Source organism: Ursus arctos, unplaced genomic scaffold, assembly GCF_023065955.2.
Source record: "Ursus arctos isolate Adak ecotype North America unplaced genomic scaffold, UrsArc2.0 scaffold_4, whole genome shotgun sequence".
NCBI classification, from domain to species: domain Eukaryota; kingdom Metazoa; phylum Chordata; class Mammalia; order Carnivora; family Ursidae; genus Ursus; species Ursus arctos.
The window spans coordinates 6612810-6626543 of record NW_026623056.1 but is presented as its reverse complement, the minus strand read 5'-3'; the positions used below and the strand labels follow the sequence as shown (position 1 = coordinate 6626543).

The 13734-nt window shown below is 41.5% G+C and overlaps 1 protein-coding gene across 1 annotated transcript in view; it reads left to right on the top strand.

Annotated features, from left to right (window-relative positions):
- Positions 1–11022, top strand: part of NCEH1 (neutral cholesterol ester hydrolase 1) — a 59494-nt gene extending 48472 nt beyond the window's left edge. Inside the window, exons 4-5 of the mRNA XM_026498468.4 lie at positions 5456–5627; positions 7517–11022. Coding sequence (XP_026354253.1) covers positions 5456–5627; positions 7517–8134 — 790 coding nt within the window. The 3' untranslated portion in view covers positions 8135–11022. The remainder of the gene's footprint in view (positions 1–5455; positions 5628–7516) is intronic.
- Positions 11023–13734: the final 2712 nt, after the last annotated feature.

Genomic DNA, 13734 nt, shown 5'->3' with positions numbered 1-13734 from the left:
CAGCCCTGGAAGGCAGGAAGACCAAATTCCTAAGTTCTCCTCCAGGAAAGGAAAGATTTGCCGAAGACTTTCCTTTCACTCAGCCCAGGCCAACTTCAGCAAATCTAAAGGCCGGCATCAGAAATAATTTAAAACTAGAGAAAGCTAATGTTGTGCTTCTTTTAAGAAGTAGCTTGTTTTGTTTTCTTCCCTGTCATCGACTAATGAATCTCTCCTTTTTAGACATTTTCTAACTAATGTCTTCCCATCTCTGTTTTCTAGTCACATGAAAAATCCATTGGTTTCTCTCTTGTGGTTGAGGTCTTTGAGAATTTTGGGGGAGCAGCAGGTGGGGGGGGACTGGGGGGGTAATCGGAGCTTTTACAACAAGTCTGTGTTGCCGCTGCAGAGCACCTGTTACTGCAAACCACAGCGAGGGTGTGCAGCCCAGCTCCACCCACACCTGAACTCGAGAAAGCTATGTTTAGCTCCCGAAGTCACGCAAAGAAAGGAGGTCAGAGGAGGAGGCACCAAGCCTGCTTGGGCTTTCAAAGCCACCTGGGAGTGTTCTGGCTCTTTATCTACCCTTGCAGTTATAGGCAAGATTTGCATCTGAATGGGAGGCAGTTTAGATCAACACCTAGAGCCTGGGGAGATCCCCGCTGTGTACTTAAGTAAGTCTCCCCAAGTCTTCAATTGTGAACTGTGTATCAGAGAATAGCTTCATTTCAACAGATCCCAGTGGGGCACAGTTCTAGGCTCAATCGCTCCTAGGATTTTGGCAAAGCATCCCGACCTCTGTCAGTTCTTTTAAATGCCATTCTTACCCAATGGGTCAAGCCTTTGCTATCAGCTCTCCCTAGCTGAATGACAATAGTCCAACTATTACAGGAGCCGACATCAAACTCTTGAGTATGTAATTACGACTTTTCATCTACTACTAGAGGCAATAGAGGTGTCCTCGATGTAACCTATTGTCAGAGAGACTTAGAGGGCTCCAAGGAAGGTGGGTGACTTTTGGCTGGGCTCTCCGAAGGTTTCACGGAAGAAGCGGCATTTGAAATGAGACTTACAGGATAGGGACGTTGGATGAAGACTTGCTGGGGAAGGGCTCGGAGGATGGAGAGACCAAAGCACTGGGGATGGGAACAGGGAAATGTGTTCACAGACCAGTGCCAGTATGGCTGGACTCGGTGATATTTCTGAACCTTGGCTGCGCATCAGAATTATTGGGGGAATTTCCCTTCAAATACGGATTCGCGAGGCTCCACCCCAGTTGGAACGTTTTGTCGAGGAGCTCAGACCTCAGTGTTTTTGTACAGCTCCCAAGATTATCTTCAGGTGCGCACAGAGTTGAGAAACGCTGAGCCATGCATAAAATGCAAGAAGTGGAGTTCTTAGAAATGTGCCCTGAGAGTGGGTGGGTTAGGAACAATTTTTTATGTTTTTAAAGCCGTATGGCTTATTACTTTTCTCACAACATAAAGTGCTCTATGACATATTTTATATGTAAAAGGTACAAAATAAATATCTTTAAAATTTTGTGTGGAAGAAAGCAAAGTATGTTATTAACGATGTACCATGTGCCAGGCATTGTGGTAGGTGGTTTGTTGGAGAATACTGCAAAACTACTGAAATCATGAGACATGTTCTGGGATGTCAGAAATCTGTAGTTCTGAGAATTTCCTGCTTTGGTGAGGTAATGAGAAAACACATGTAGGCTGTAGGTTTTGAAGAAGGAGAAAATTTTCTAAGGCGGGGGTTACCCGTGGGTTTTGAAGTCAGTGGTGAGTTCACTGCACAGCTCCGCCACATACCCGCTGTTGTAGACAAGTTACGCATGCTCCTTGACCTCATGGTCTCCTTAAACCCACAGGTTTGCCCTGCGATGTGAGTGAGACACGTCTGCAGAGTACTTGGCGGGGTGCCTCACCTAGCAGGAATAAGATAATTTTTGTAGAGGGTATGCATTTATTAAATTGATTAAGCTTCATTCCTGAGTTCACAACCAAATTTTGCTAGAAGGAGGCGTGTGCAATAACAGGCAGAAGCCAGCTCTGCAAAGTCATCTATCCCCGCAGTGAGTTGGGCAAACTAAGACCAAATTTGCCACAAATTCATCAGGTGCTTTAACTCAAGGTCTATCTATAATTTTGAAATTTAAAAAAGTTAGAATCCTCTTTTCATACTTTGCAGGAACATATCTTTAAACAAAAGCATCAGATAAATATATTTATACTTGCTCTGTTTGGCTCTAGCACTCATAAATTTTCTCCTGACTCTGAGTTTTCTGTGTCTACAAAAATATTACAGAACTTTTGCTATACTCTTCAGGTCAATTTCAAGTAACTTTGAAGGCTTAACTTACACTAGGCAACCTCAGACATATACAGTTTCACTATATTTTCTAATCTATGAAAATAGTGTCCCTTCTTATTGAATAAAACCAGAGAAAGTTTCCAGTGTAAACAAAGATAGGAGGTGATTAGGAGACAGATCTTTAAGGGAACCAGGAAGACTCTATTACGACTCTTTGTTTCTTTGTTGTTTACTTTGTTATCTGAGCCAATTATTAATCGACTGATAAGATTGAGGCAGTAGCAAGGTTTTTTTTAGATTACCAATTTCTCTTGATTCAGAGTCACTAAGACCTTTTGGGAAACAACATCTAACGATTCAATTCATGTGTGTGTACAGGTAGAATGTGTTCTGACACCCTGAGCTACCTGGAAAACCTGGGCATATGGAATCTTGCTGAGACAAAATAGCCTTTATTGTCACTACTTGAGTCATGAAGTGCATTTGTTTTTATTTCATTGAAAGAATTAAGAATTCAGCTTGGTGGCATCTGGGTGGCTCAGGCAGTTAAGCATCGGCCTTCAGCTCAGGTCATGATCCCAGCCAGGGTCCTGGGTCAGGCTCCCTGTAGGAAACCTGCGTCTCTCTCTCTTCCCCATCTCGATCTCATTCTTTCTCTTTCGCTATTTCTCTTACTATCTCTGTCTCTCTCTCTCAAATAAACAAATAAAAGCTTAAAAAAAAAAATCAGCTTGGTAAGGGGAGCCTTGGTGGCTCATTTGGTTGAGCTACTGACTCCTGATTTCCGCTCATGTTGTGATGTCGGTGTTGTGAGATCCCTCTGCCACTCTCTCCTCTCTCTCCCTCTCTCTTAAAAAAAAAAAAAAAAAAAAAAAAAGAACTCAGCTTGGCAAAACTGAAGTTCAAACATTGAGATCTTGTCCTAGAACTGGGGGTAAATGGAATCATATGAGATGGCGCCATCTAGTGGACAAAATGGTGTGCTCCTACTCCTTTCACTCATTAACCAATAGTATAGCAGCCACTTTAGGACACAATGAAATTCAACCGGAGAAAAAACATTTTGGACGATTAATTGGTCCACAAATGGAAAAATAAAAAGGAAGTTAGAAAAATCATTTTGTCCATTATAAGGCAACCACTAAGGGAATTTTTTTTATTGCATTTAGAATTTTCAAAACGCAGTCATTCTTGGGGCTCCTGGGTGGCTCAGTCGTTAAGCGTCTGCCTTCAGCTCAGGACATGATCCCAGGGTTGTGGGATTGAGCCCCGCATCGGGTTCCCTGCTCCGCTGGGAGCCTGCTTCTTCCTTTCCCACTCCCCCTGATTGTGTTCCCTCTCTCGCTGGCTGTCTCTCTCTGTCAAATAAATAAATAAAATCTTTAAAAAAACAAAACAAAACGCAGTCATTCTTGAGTAACCAGATCAAAGTTCACTACTTCTCGGAGTATTTCACAAATATTTGTCCATTTGATTGTATCTGTACTGAATGTCAAAATACTTAATTAGCTAGCTGGATTTTATATTGGGGGGAAACTTGTTTCCGAGATAAAATGGAAATTAAGAGACCTGAATTCTTAATATTATTAGATTTTAATTAAGTAATTAGTTTCTATCCCACCTTGTTTTTTATCTGTGTTTGACTTGTTTTACAAATAAAGTAACTTTTGGGTGCCTCGGTTTCTTTTGTCTGCAACAGGGAGGTACGTTAATATTCAGGGTTTACTGGATGCATGATTATGTGCCTAGCACACTGATGGATACTGGGACCGCAGTGATGAATAAAACACAGTCCCGATATCAGAGAACACACCCTTTAGAAGAAATACATAAAGAAATCATTTTAAGACGAGGCAGAAAGAACAGCAATATACCCCAGCATGTAGAAGTATCAAGGAGTGGTACCCAGCTCAGCCCCATGAGCAAGTTGAGTTTTAGTCAAGGAACTTTACCTAGAGGAGGCCAACCCCTTGAGTAAGGCCTAAAGGATGAGTAAGAATTAATAAGGAAAGAAGGAGGAGATTGAGAGGGTCCTCCACGCCGAGCCTACCAGCAAATATGGATTTGTAAGATGATATTATGGGTGGGGCATTTGACAAAACTAGGTTCTTTGAAACTGGTAAGGGCATAGGAATCCTACAAAGTATAGAGAGTAGGATCCCAAAGGGACTCTGATATTACAAAGTGGGGTGATAGGAGAAGCCTCAGAAGTGTCCCAGAGGGCTGTCCTGGCTGTCTGGCAGACTTGGCTTCCTGTTTGCTGGTTGGCTACTAGCCTTTCCGTTCCAGCCTCCCAGGGAGTGAGCACATTGCCTGGGTTTAATGCCAGGCTGGCATGACCTCTTCATCGGAGTAGTTTTACTCTATTTCTTGAGTAAATCATGAAGGATACCATATGGAGTCATTAAACATGAGACTAATGAAATGGTTAATGTTGACAGGTCACCTTCTAATCCATCAGTGTTGTGAATTGGATCACTAACTTCCAGAAATAAAATTTCAAAATCTGTTGTGGTTCTACCCATATCTTAATAATCAACACTCAGCTTTAACTTTGAAGTTTTGTTTTCCACTGGTGATGGTCTAGGTGTTTGTTTTGTTTGGTGGCTGATAATAGAAAGGGGGGAGGGAGGACTATTGCTAATAGAAAATCATTACATTCTTTAAGTATCTGATTTACAAGAAAATGAATGGTTTGGGACGCCTGGGTGGCTCAGTCGGTTAAACGCCTGCCTTCAGCTCAGGTAATTATCCCAGGGTGCTGGGATTGAGTCCCACGTCAGGCTCCCTGCTCAGTGGTGATCCTGCTTCTCCCTCTGCCTCTGCTCCCCCTGCTTGTGCTCACCCTCTCTGACAAAAAATAAATAAATAAAATCTTAAAAAAAAAAAAAAGAAAATGGATGGTTCATTTTTATATTTATTTTACTATTATTGTTTTTTAAAGTAAGCTTTGTGCCCGATGTGGGGCTCGAACTCACAACCCTGAGATCAAGAGTTGCGTGGTCTACCGACTGAGCCAGCCAGGCACCTCTTTATATTTATTTTAATTCCTCACTTGCATATTTCTGTGTCAAAAGAACCAGTTGCCCCTTAAACTTTAAATGGCCTATGAAGACTTGGTGTAGCCCTTAAATGAATACAACTTTTGTCTTCACAGATACAGGCTAGTTCCAAAGGTTTATTTTCCTACACAAATTCACGATGTTGTGCGTGCCACGAAATATTTCCTGCAGCCGGAAGTCTTACACGAGTATTCGGTTGACCCAGACAGAATTGGCATCTCTGGTGACAGCGCTGGTGGGAATTTGGCTGCAGCTGTGAGCCAGCAGGTAACAGCTTGCCCTGTCGTGCTGGTGGTAGGAGGGCTCTGGCTACCTCGGGCAGACCAACACACACATTCTCCACCATGTATGGCAAAGGCGTAGCAGGTGGGCTGGTCGGTAGGGGGCCAGGTTATTCCAATGACTGCACTTGGAGAGTTCTCAGATCTTTTTGAAGTAGAAAAAGGGGTCAATGAAAGAAGTGTCATCTCTCAGTCCTCGGAAAGGCCCTGATTATGATTAATATGAAAGAAAGGCTACTATTGCATAGGGCTCGCTTGCTGCTCAGGGATAGGCATAGAAATCAGGCATCCCTGGCTTCCGTTCCATGTCGGACTTGGAAAATGTATTTGTGCTTAAATTCCAGTCGCTAAGATTGCTTCCTTAAGAACTTTGAGTCAAATTGAAAAGTTAAAAAGCGTTTCCTCCAAAGTTTTTTTTTAAATACAAAAGAAAAAATTAAAATGGGTCAGCCACTTCAAATGTTATCATACAAGTTCACCTGAGCTTACTAGGTTAAATTCTTGGGAAACTATCTAGCTCTAAGAGCACCTGGAATTTTGGGCAGCTGTGTAAACTCAAAGATAAATACATTTTCTTCCTCTGATGGATTCAATAAGTTTAGAAGAGCAGCTCTGTCTTCTCGCCTCCAAATTTCTTTTGGTGTTCTCAAATAGTATCCCCCTTCTTATCTGTGGTGTACCTCAGTCTCTTCTCCTTTGCTGTCTGTAAAGAACTTTGGTTTCTGGCGTTGCCACGTTTGCTATACCTGTGTCCAAATGTGGTAAGAAGAAAGTGCTGGTGCAGTGGGGAGAGCCTCATGGGCTTTCCAAGGAACCAGAACTGGGATGGAATCCAGGCCCCCTGCTTTGAGAGCTATAGGGCTTTGGGCAAGCACCTTAACATCTCTAAGCCTCCGGAAAATGAGGATAATGCCATCTGATGGCAGGGCTGTTGCCAGAACTTAGTGAAATGATGTATATACAATTCCTGGCACGTAGTAATAGTGATATTAACCAATCATTTCCTTTTGCTTTGATAGAACAGTGACATCTTCCCTGGCGATGGGGTTCTAAACTCTGACATGAAACAAAATTGTATAGTTAAAATGGCCTGAAGACGGTTTAGTCGCCTATAAAACACAGGGACCACAGAGGTTGTGTGAACATATATATATCACCGTAGACACGAGAACTGTGTCTAAAATGAGGCCGTGTGTTCGCATTTTGTGGGGGTGTAGGGGAATTGAGATCTGCCGAGGTGGAGGAGGCATTCACGTTCCCATTTCAGCCTCAGCTCTGGGGTGCATGCTCGTTAAGGAGAACGGAGGGCACATTGCCAGCACCATTCACATTCTGTCTCTCTCACCCAGCACGAACTGCTCATCAGAGGGGATATCCCGAGGTCCTACTCAAACACTGTGGAGCCCCATCATCCATTCCTTTAGCCTTTCCTGCCCCTCTCCTCTGGAAGGGTCACACTAGTTTGTTTCTCTCCAGGAAGCCATTGCCTTTTTGGGCCTTGCAGAGAATACCGAACTAAATAAGGGATAAATAAGGTTATCCATCCGTCATACCCAGCAAGGCGTGCTAGTGCCAAAGAATAGAGACAAGTAAAGTGTGCACGGGAGTTTAGGACCTAAGAGATCGCATACATTTGCGGGGGCCACTCAGACATCATACCTTTCTTAGTAAATATCCAGCAGCTTGATCGGGGTGGTGGTGGTGGGTGATGGGGGGGAAGTTTTATTTTTTAAACTACATTACTTAATCCCATGGTGGTAGAAATTTCGTACTTTTACCCTTTGCAAAGTAAGGCATCAAGCTACTTTATAAGGTGTGGTTTCTGTGAAAGGAGCCATGCAAAAAGAAATAATGCGTTTGCTTCCTCTTCTCCAGTTTATTCAAGATGCCAACCTCAAAAACAAGCTCAAAGTGCAAGCTTTAATTTACCCGGTTCTTCAAGCTTTAGATTTTAACACACCCTCTTACCAGCAGAACGTGAACACGCCAGTCCTGCCCCGTTCTGTCATGGTGAAGTACTGGGTGGACTACCTCCGAGGCAACTATGACTTTGTCCAGGCGATGATAGTTAACAACCACACTTCACTTGACGTGGAAGAGGCCGTTGCCCTCAGGGCCCGTCTAAACTGGACGTCCCTCTTGCCTGCCTCCATCACAAAGAACTACAAGCCTGTCGTGCAGACCACTGGCAACACCAGGATCGTGCGGGAGATCCCTCAGCTGCTGGATGCCCGGGCAGCCCCGCTCCTCGCCGAGCAGGAAGTCCTGCGGCACCTGCCGAAGACCTACATTCTGACGTGTGAGCACGACGTCCTAAGAGACGATGGGATCATGTATGCCAAGCGTCTGGAGAGCGCAGGTGTGGAGGTGACCCTAGATCACTTCGAGGATGGCTTCCACGGCTGCGTGATTTTCACCAGCTGGCCCACCAACTTCTCCGTGGGAATCCGGACTAGGAATAGTTACATCAAGTGGCTGGATCAAAACCTGTAAACGAGTCACATTTCTAGAATGCTTGAGCCCGTCTTGACCTCCTGCACCTGCTTTGGAAAGAGATGCACTTTTTAGTTGACTGATTTCCCCTTGTGACTTGTGAGTGATGGAATCTCTATTCCCTACATACTTTATGTTAATTGAATTTTTGGAAATGTGTTTGACAAACGTACGTACAAAATGTCGGAAGCTGGTTCTCAAAGTGGGCCAGTCTCTCTGTTGTTGTTTTAGCCAAACTGTTACCAATACTCATGGCTGTAGACAGCAGGACAAGGAGCTGAAATAGCTTTGGGTTCTGTCTTCATCAAGAAATTCTTTCTAGAAGAAATTCTTCCAGCTGCGGATGACATAGTGACCTTTAATGAGTAAAGAAAATGTGGGCTCTTCTTCAACTTGCTAGGGTTTACTTTAAATTCAGAGCAGTGTTACTTGTGTTCATGTACAGGTCAGTGCTGGGTACCAAGTGCCCTCTGTTCTTTATGGATAGATGGTTTTGTTTCCTATGGGAATTTCAGCAAAGGCGTTCTAGCAAGGACAAGTTTCTCAAATGACTTTCTTCCTTTAGAGTATTAATTTTATGGGATAGCTATCTGAAAGTCCAGTTGGATTAGGACGATACTTGAAAGTTACTTTCTACCACTATTATTAGAAAATATAAAGTTGCATGGACTGGATATCTGTACATTGTTAAATTTTTTGGTTATGCTATCTCCGTGGGGGAGATCTTCTGGGAGCAAATTCATTTAGATTTAGGATAAATTTTCCATTACGGAACAAGTAAAGACAGACAAACTAACCAACCTATTTATTTTCATAATGAATACTTCTGATGTAAATTACCAAAAGCAGTGTGTAATATATTTGGCATAGTCAGAAAAGAAGATACATTTAATATTGAAATTATGAAAAATACCTTTAGAGTGTCTAGTTTATTCTTGAAAACTCAATTTTTTCACTTACGTGGCTTTAAAATGGGGCTATTTTGGTATATATAATGTATTGTTTATTTTTTTAAGTTATTTAATGTTAATATATGCAGCTAGACTTAAGATTTTTCAGAATAACATCTATAATGAATATTAAAAATAATGATATTTTTAAAAAACTACCTTAGAATTATATCAACATGTAATTTTATGGGAAAAGGTAAAGTCGCTATTAATACTACTACACATTAGGCTTAAATATTTCGATGTTTATATGTAATCACAAATGAAAATAATTAGAAACTATGAGTACACCTGGTAAAGTCGTCTAAGTTTATAGTTCAATAACTTAGGTAAGACACACACTGCTCATTTCTGCCCGCTGTGGTCAGAGGAACGCTAGCTCATATTCTCCTGGGGGAAGCATACATCGGCACCTGGTGCTTTCACCTCTTTTATCTCCTTCCAGCCTGGTCTTGAAGTTACAGTAGCCCAAGCTTGACTTCGTGTAAAGCCTTCACTACCAGTGGGAAGGTCTTTGGCATAGCAAGGGACTCCAATTCTGGGAACCTTTTCACTGCTTTGAAAGGGGGGGCACTTCTCACTTCTGCAATCAAAACAATGAAAATGTGCACCCTTATTTCTCATTTATTGTACAAGCCAGTAGCATTTAATGTACAAAATGTGTGTGTATGTGTGTGTGCCTGTGTGTGTATAAAAAATAATCATGCAGATTAACATGCTAATGGACGGAGACAAGTCATTTACGATCTCTGGGTCTTTTTCCCTTTCCTCTAAAATCAGCAATTTGAATTACTCAATCTACGAGGTCTCTTCCAACTGTAAATTGCAACCATTCTGTCAGACTGGCAACTTGTATTGGCTTCTTCTCCAGTGTTTTGTTTTTTTGTTTTCTGGGGAGCTTTTTGTAGGTCATTTTTTCATATACATAGACACAAATATCATCAAAGATTTTTTTTTTTTCTAAAAATCCAGGATTTTGGTTCTTACTCTTTGACAGCTACTCTCCTCATTTAATACTATTGGGGTTATTTTTTATACCATTTGAAGGGACCAACATCTGGGCCTTAGTTTGAGGTTATCTACCTCTAGAAAGACAAGGGAAATATACATGCAAAGAGTTTCTTAAAATGGCATATGTTCCCCCAGAATTATGAGCCAAATGCTATAGTAATTACAGATAACAAATGATTCTAGATCTTTAAAGGGTTCTCTTGGATGAAAAGGGGTCAACCACTGTTTCGAACGAACACTTGAGCTTCATTAAAGCTTTTATGTGTGTGAATAATTTGTCCAATGACTTGCACTGGAACCACCTCAGACCTTGCTTGAAGTTCTTTCTTGAAATTCTCCCTGGAAAATAACAGTTGGGAATCAGGATACACAAAAACCAGTAGGTATAAGAGAGGCTAAACCAATCAAAAACCTAAGTGCTAAGAACTCCTTTGGGAAGCCTACTGAGTTTCTGGTGAAGATATTTTGGCGGGGGGTGAATTTGCTTTCAATTGGTGTTCTTATATTAAAAAGTTTATGCTCTGCAGATTGATTTTGTAGTATGATGGCTTAGTTTCATTTTCCCATTTTATGAAAAAGTTGATAGTCTTTTTTAATATTGTTGCTTGTGAAATATGAACATAGATATATGAAGAAAAATCCTTGAAGTGCTGCAAATATCGTGGAGTGTAAATTAGTCTTAATGTTTTATTGTTGATTTGTGAAGAATTTGAGACTATTGTATAATTATCTTGGTGGCTATGATATTTTATGCATGACCTTTTAACCTTTGACTTTTTGTTTATTTCCCACTGCCAAGAGGAAGGCAGATTTTATGAAGGATTTTGGTAGCGAATCTATTTTATAAGATGAAAATCCAGGGTGGAGATAGGAAAGTCTGTATTTGTTTCAACTCAAGTTTAGAAATAAAATGGCTCCATCTGGGAATGTGCCTCTTTTACTTCTTCTTGTCTCTTTTTCTGGTTCCCATCTCTCTCTCTGGATCCTCTCTTCCCAGCTCTGCCCAAATCTTCTGCCCACCAGAGTCCCTCAGCTGCCTTGTGATCACTGAGAGGTTGGTCAGTGGCCTCCTTGATGACATTCATTTCATGTCTGGGTCCAGTATGTGCTGTTCATGTTGGGGAAACCTGCCTCAGACTGGCTAGAGTCCTCCTAAAAGTGAGGCAGGCCCTGAGACTCTCTGGCGACTTTCGATACTCATATTAGAAAGGGATGATCCTGGTGCAAATGAATTGGATTTGAAGTAGTTCAGCCACAGAAGTATCAATATCACTGGAGGCAAGTTTTCAAACAGACCCTGACATTACAGGCAAATCTGATAAATTCACACTTGAGTTTATTATGCTTAGTTTATACCAATGTTATAGGAATGTTTAAAATTCAAAGTGAATTGTTCATATTGGTTCTAAACGGTCACATACCTGTGTGTAAATTATGTTTTTCTAACTCAGTTGTGGTTTCTTTCATCTCCTCCAACAAAATCTCTGGGGTATGGCTATATTTTGTTGGAGAGATCCACTAACAGTTCCAGCAATTCTCCTTTGGAGCACTGAAAATGTAATCTGTGTTTTGATATTGTTTCTCTTGTGATTGTCATTTTTTTATCCCCCATTTTTTTTTTAAATAACATCTCCTATTTTCCAATAGATCCTGTATTTAAACATCTAGATGTTGGTATCAGTACCAGAGTCCCCAAATCTGAGAGACTAGAGATGGAAGTATGATTTCCAATAGGCATACATGGGCTGCATAGCCCCGTCACTTTAGAACCAGCATCTTGTGTCATTAGAGAGACCGATGACATCTGGTGTCTTGGGTGGAAGGCTCCCTCCCTAGATTTTCTCACAGCTGGCCCACCTTCTGGAGAGACTGTCAGCTCAGAGGAGACCCAGCCCTTTCAGTCCCCAGGCTTTCTTCAGCCCCCTCTGATTGCAGTTGATTGCTGCCCTTTGCCATCTCACTTCTCTGTCTGCAGTTCTCAGTATTAGATCATGTTTGCTTTCTGTTTTCCCCATATTTAAATGTAAGCTCCATGAAGGCAGGGACTTTGTTTTGTGCATTCCTGTTTCCTCAGCATTTAGAACAGAGCACATAACGGACCATCAAAACCTGTTTTTGTTTTAAGGAGGGAGAGAGAGAGCGGTGGGAGGAGGAGGGGCAGAGGGGGAGGGAAGGAGAGAATCCCAAGCAGACTCCATTCCATGCCCAGTGCAGAGTCCAATGCCGGGCTCAGTCTCACAACTCTGAGATCACGACCTGAGCTGAAATCAAGAGTTGGACACTCAACTGACTGAGCCACCCAGGCGTCCCTCAAAATGTGTTTTTGAAGAAATAAATCCTCACTGAGAAAAACTGCGCTTACATGAATTAGGTTATTATTTTTCATGTGTTTCTTTTAGAAGTAAATTAAGTTTATGTCAAATATAAAAAACTACTTTAAATGAAAATTACTTATTAACTTAAAAACTTAACATTTCCAAGAGAAATTAAATAATTCAAAGTAATTTCATACCTGTTTTTAACTACTAAATTTTAAAGCAAAAAAAAAATGTTTTTAAGTGAATGGACAATGATGTGGAGAACAAAGACAAAAGAAATGTAGAAAAAAATTATATTTCCTTTGCAGCCCACTAACAAGTACTTAAGACAGGCAGGGTGACCTTCCTCCAGGAACTCAGCTGCCTCAATATTATTACATTGCTAGAGGCAAAAAGGCAACCTTAGGCTGACATTAGCCTGACCGCCAGGATCCTGTAAGTCTTCTTTAACATACAAAAATCCTTTTGGCGGGGCGCCTGGTTAAGCGTCTGCCTTCGGCTCAGGGCGTGATCCCGGCGTTACGTGATCGAGCCCCACGTCAGGCTCCTCTGCTATGAGCCTGCTTCTTCCTCTCCCACTCCCCCTGCTTGTGTTCCCTCTCTCGCTGGCTATCTCTCTCTCTGTCGAATAAATAAATAAGATCTTTAAAAAAAAAATCCTTTTGGCAACTTGCTTTATCTCTACCCTCCTCCCGCAAGATATATGTTAACAATCATCTTCCTAACATATGGTCCACTGATAAACATCTGAAGGCTCTGAAGACTAAGGTTTTACGAGACAGTAGTAAATGGCCTTATCTTAAACAGCAGCTAGCCCCTCAAGGTTCTGAAAACCTTGCTTCCAAATTCCTTAGAGACACACTATCCTTATCCCCCCCACCTTAAAAGTATATAATCATTGAGGAGGGTATGTGCTATGGTGAGTGCTGTGAATTGTGTAAGACTGATGAATCACAAACCTGTACCCCTGAAACAAATAATACGTTACATGCTAATAAAAATAAATTAAAAAAAAAAAGTATTTGATCAATCACCTGTCACAACCCCAGTGCAGCTCTTTTTGCCCACGGGTCCTGTCCCCGTGCCTTACTAAAACCACCTTTTTTGCACTGAAGACATCCCAAGAATTCTTTCTTGACAATTCGTTCTTGGACCCCAAACATTATATCACATCAGTTAAAGTGAAGGGTTTTTTTTTTCTTTCTTCCATAGCTCAAGTCCTTCCTGTATTTTTCTTAACAGATATTGACCAAAGCTTTTACTGTGTTAAATAAAACTGTTGCAAACTGCCCTTAAAAAATGATCTATGTAATACATTTCA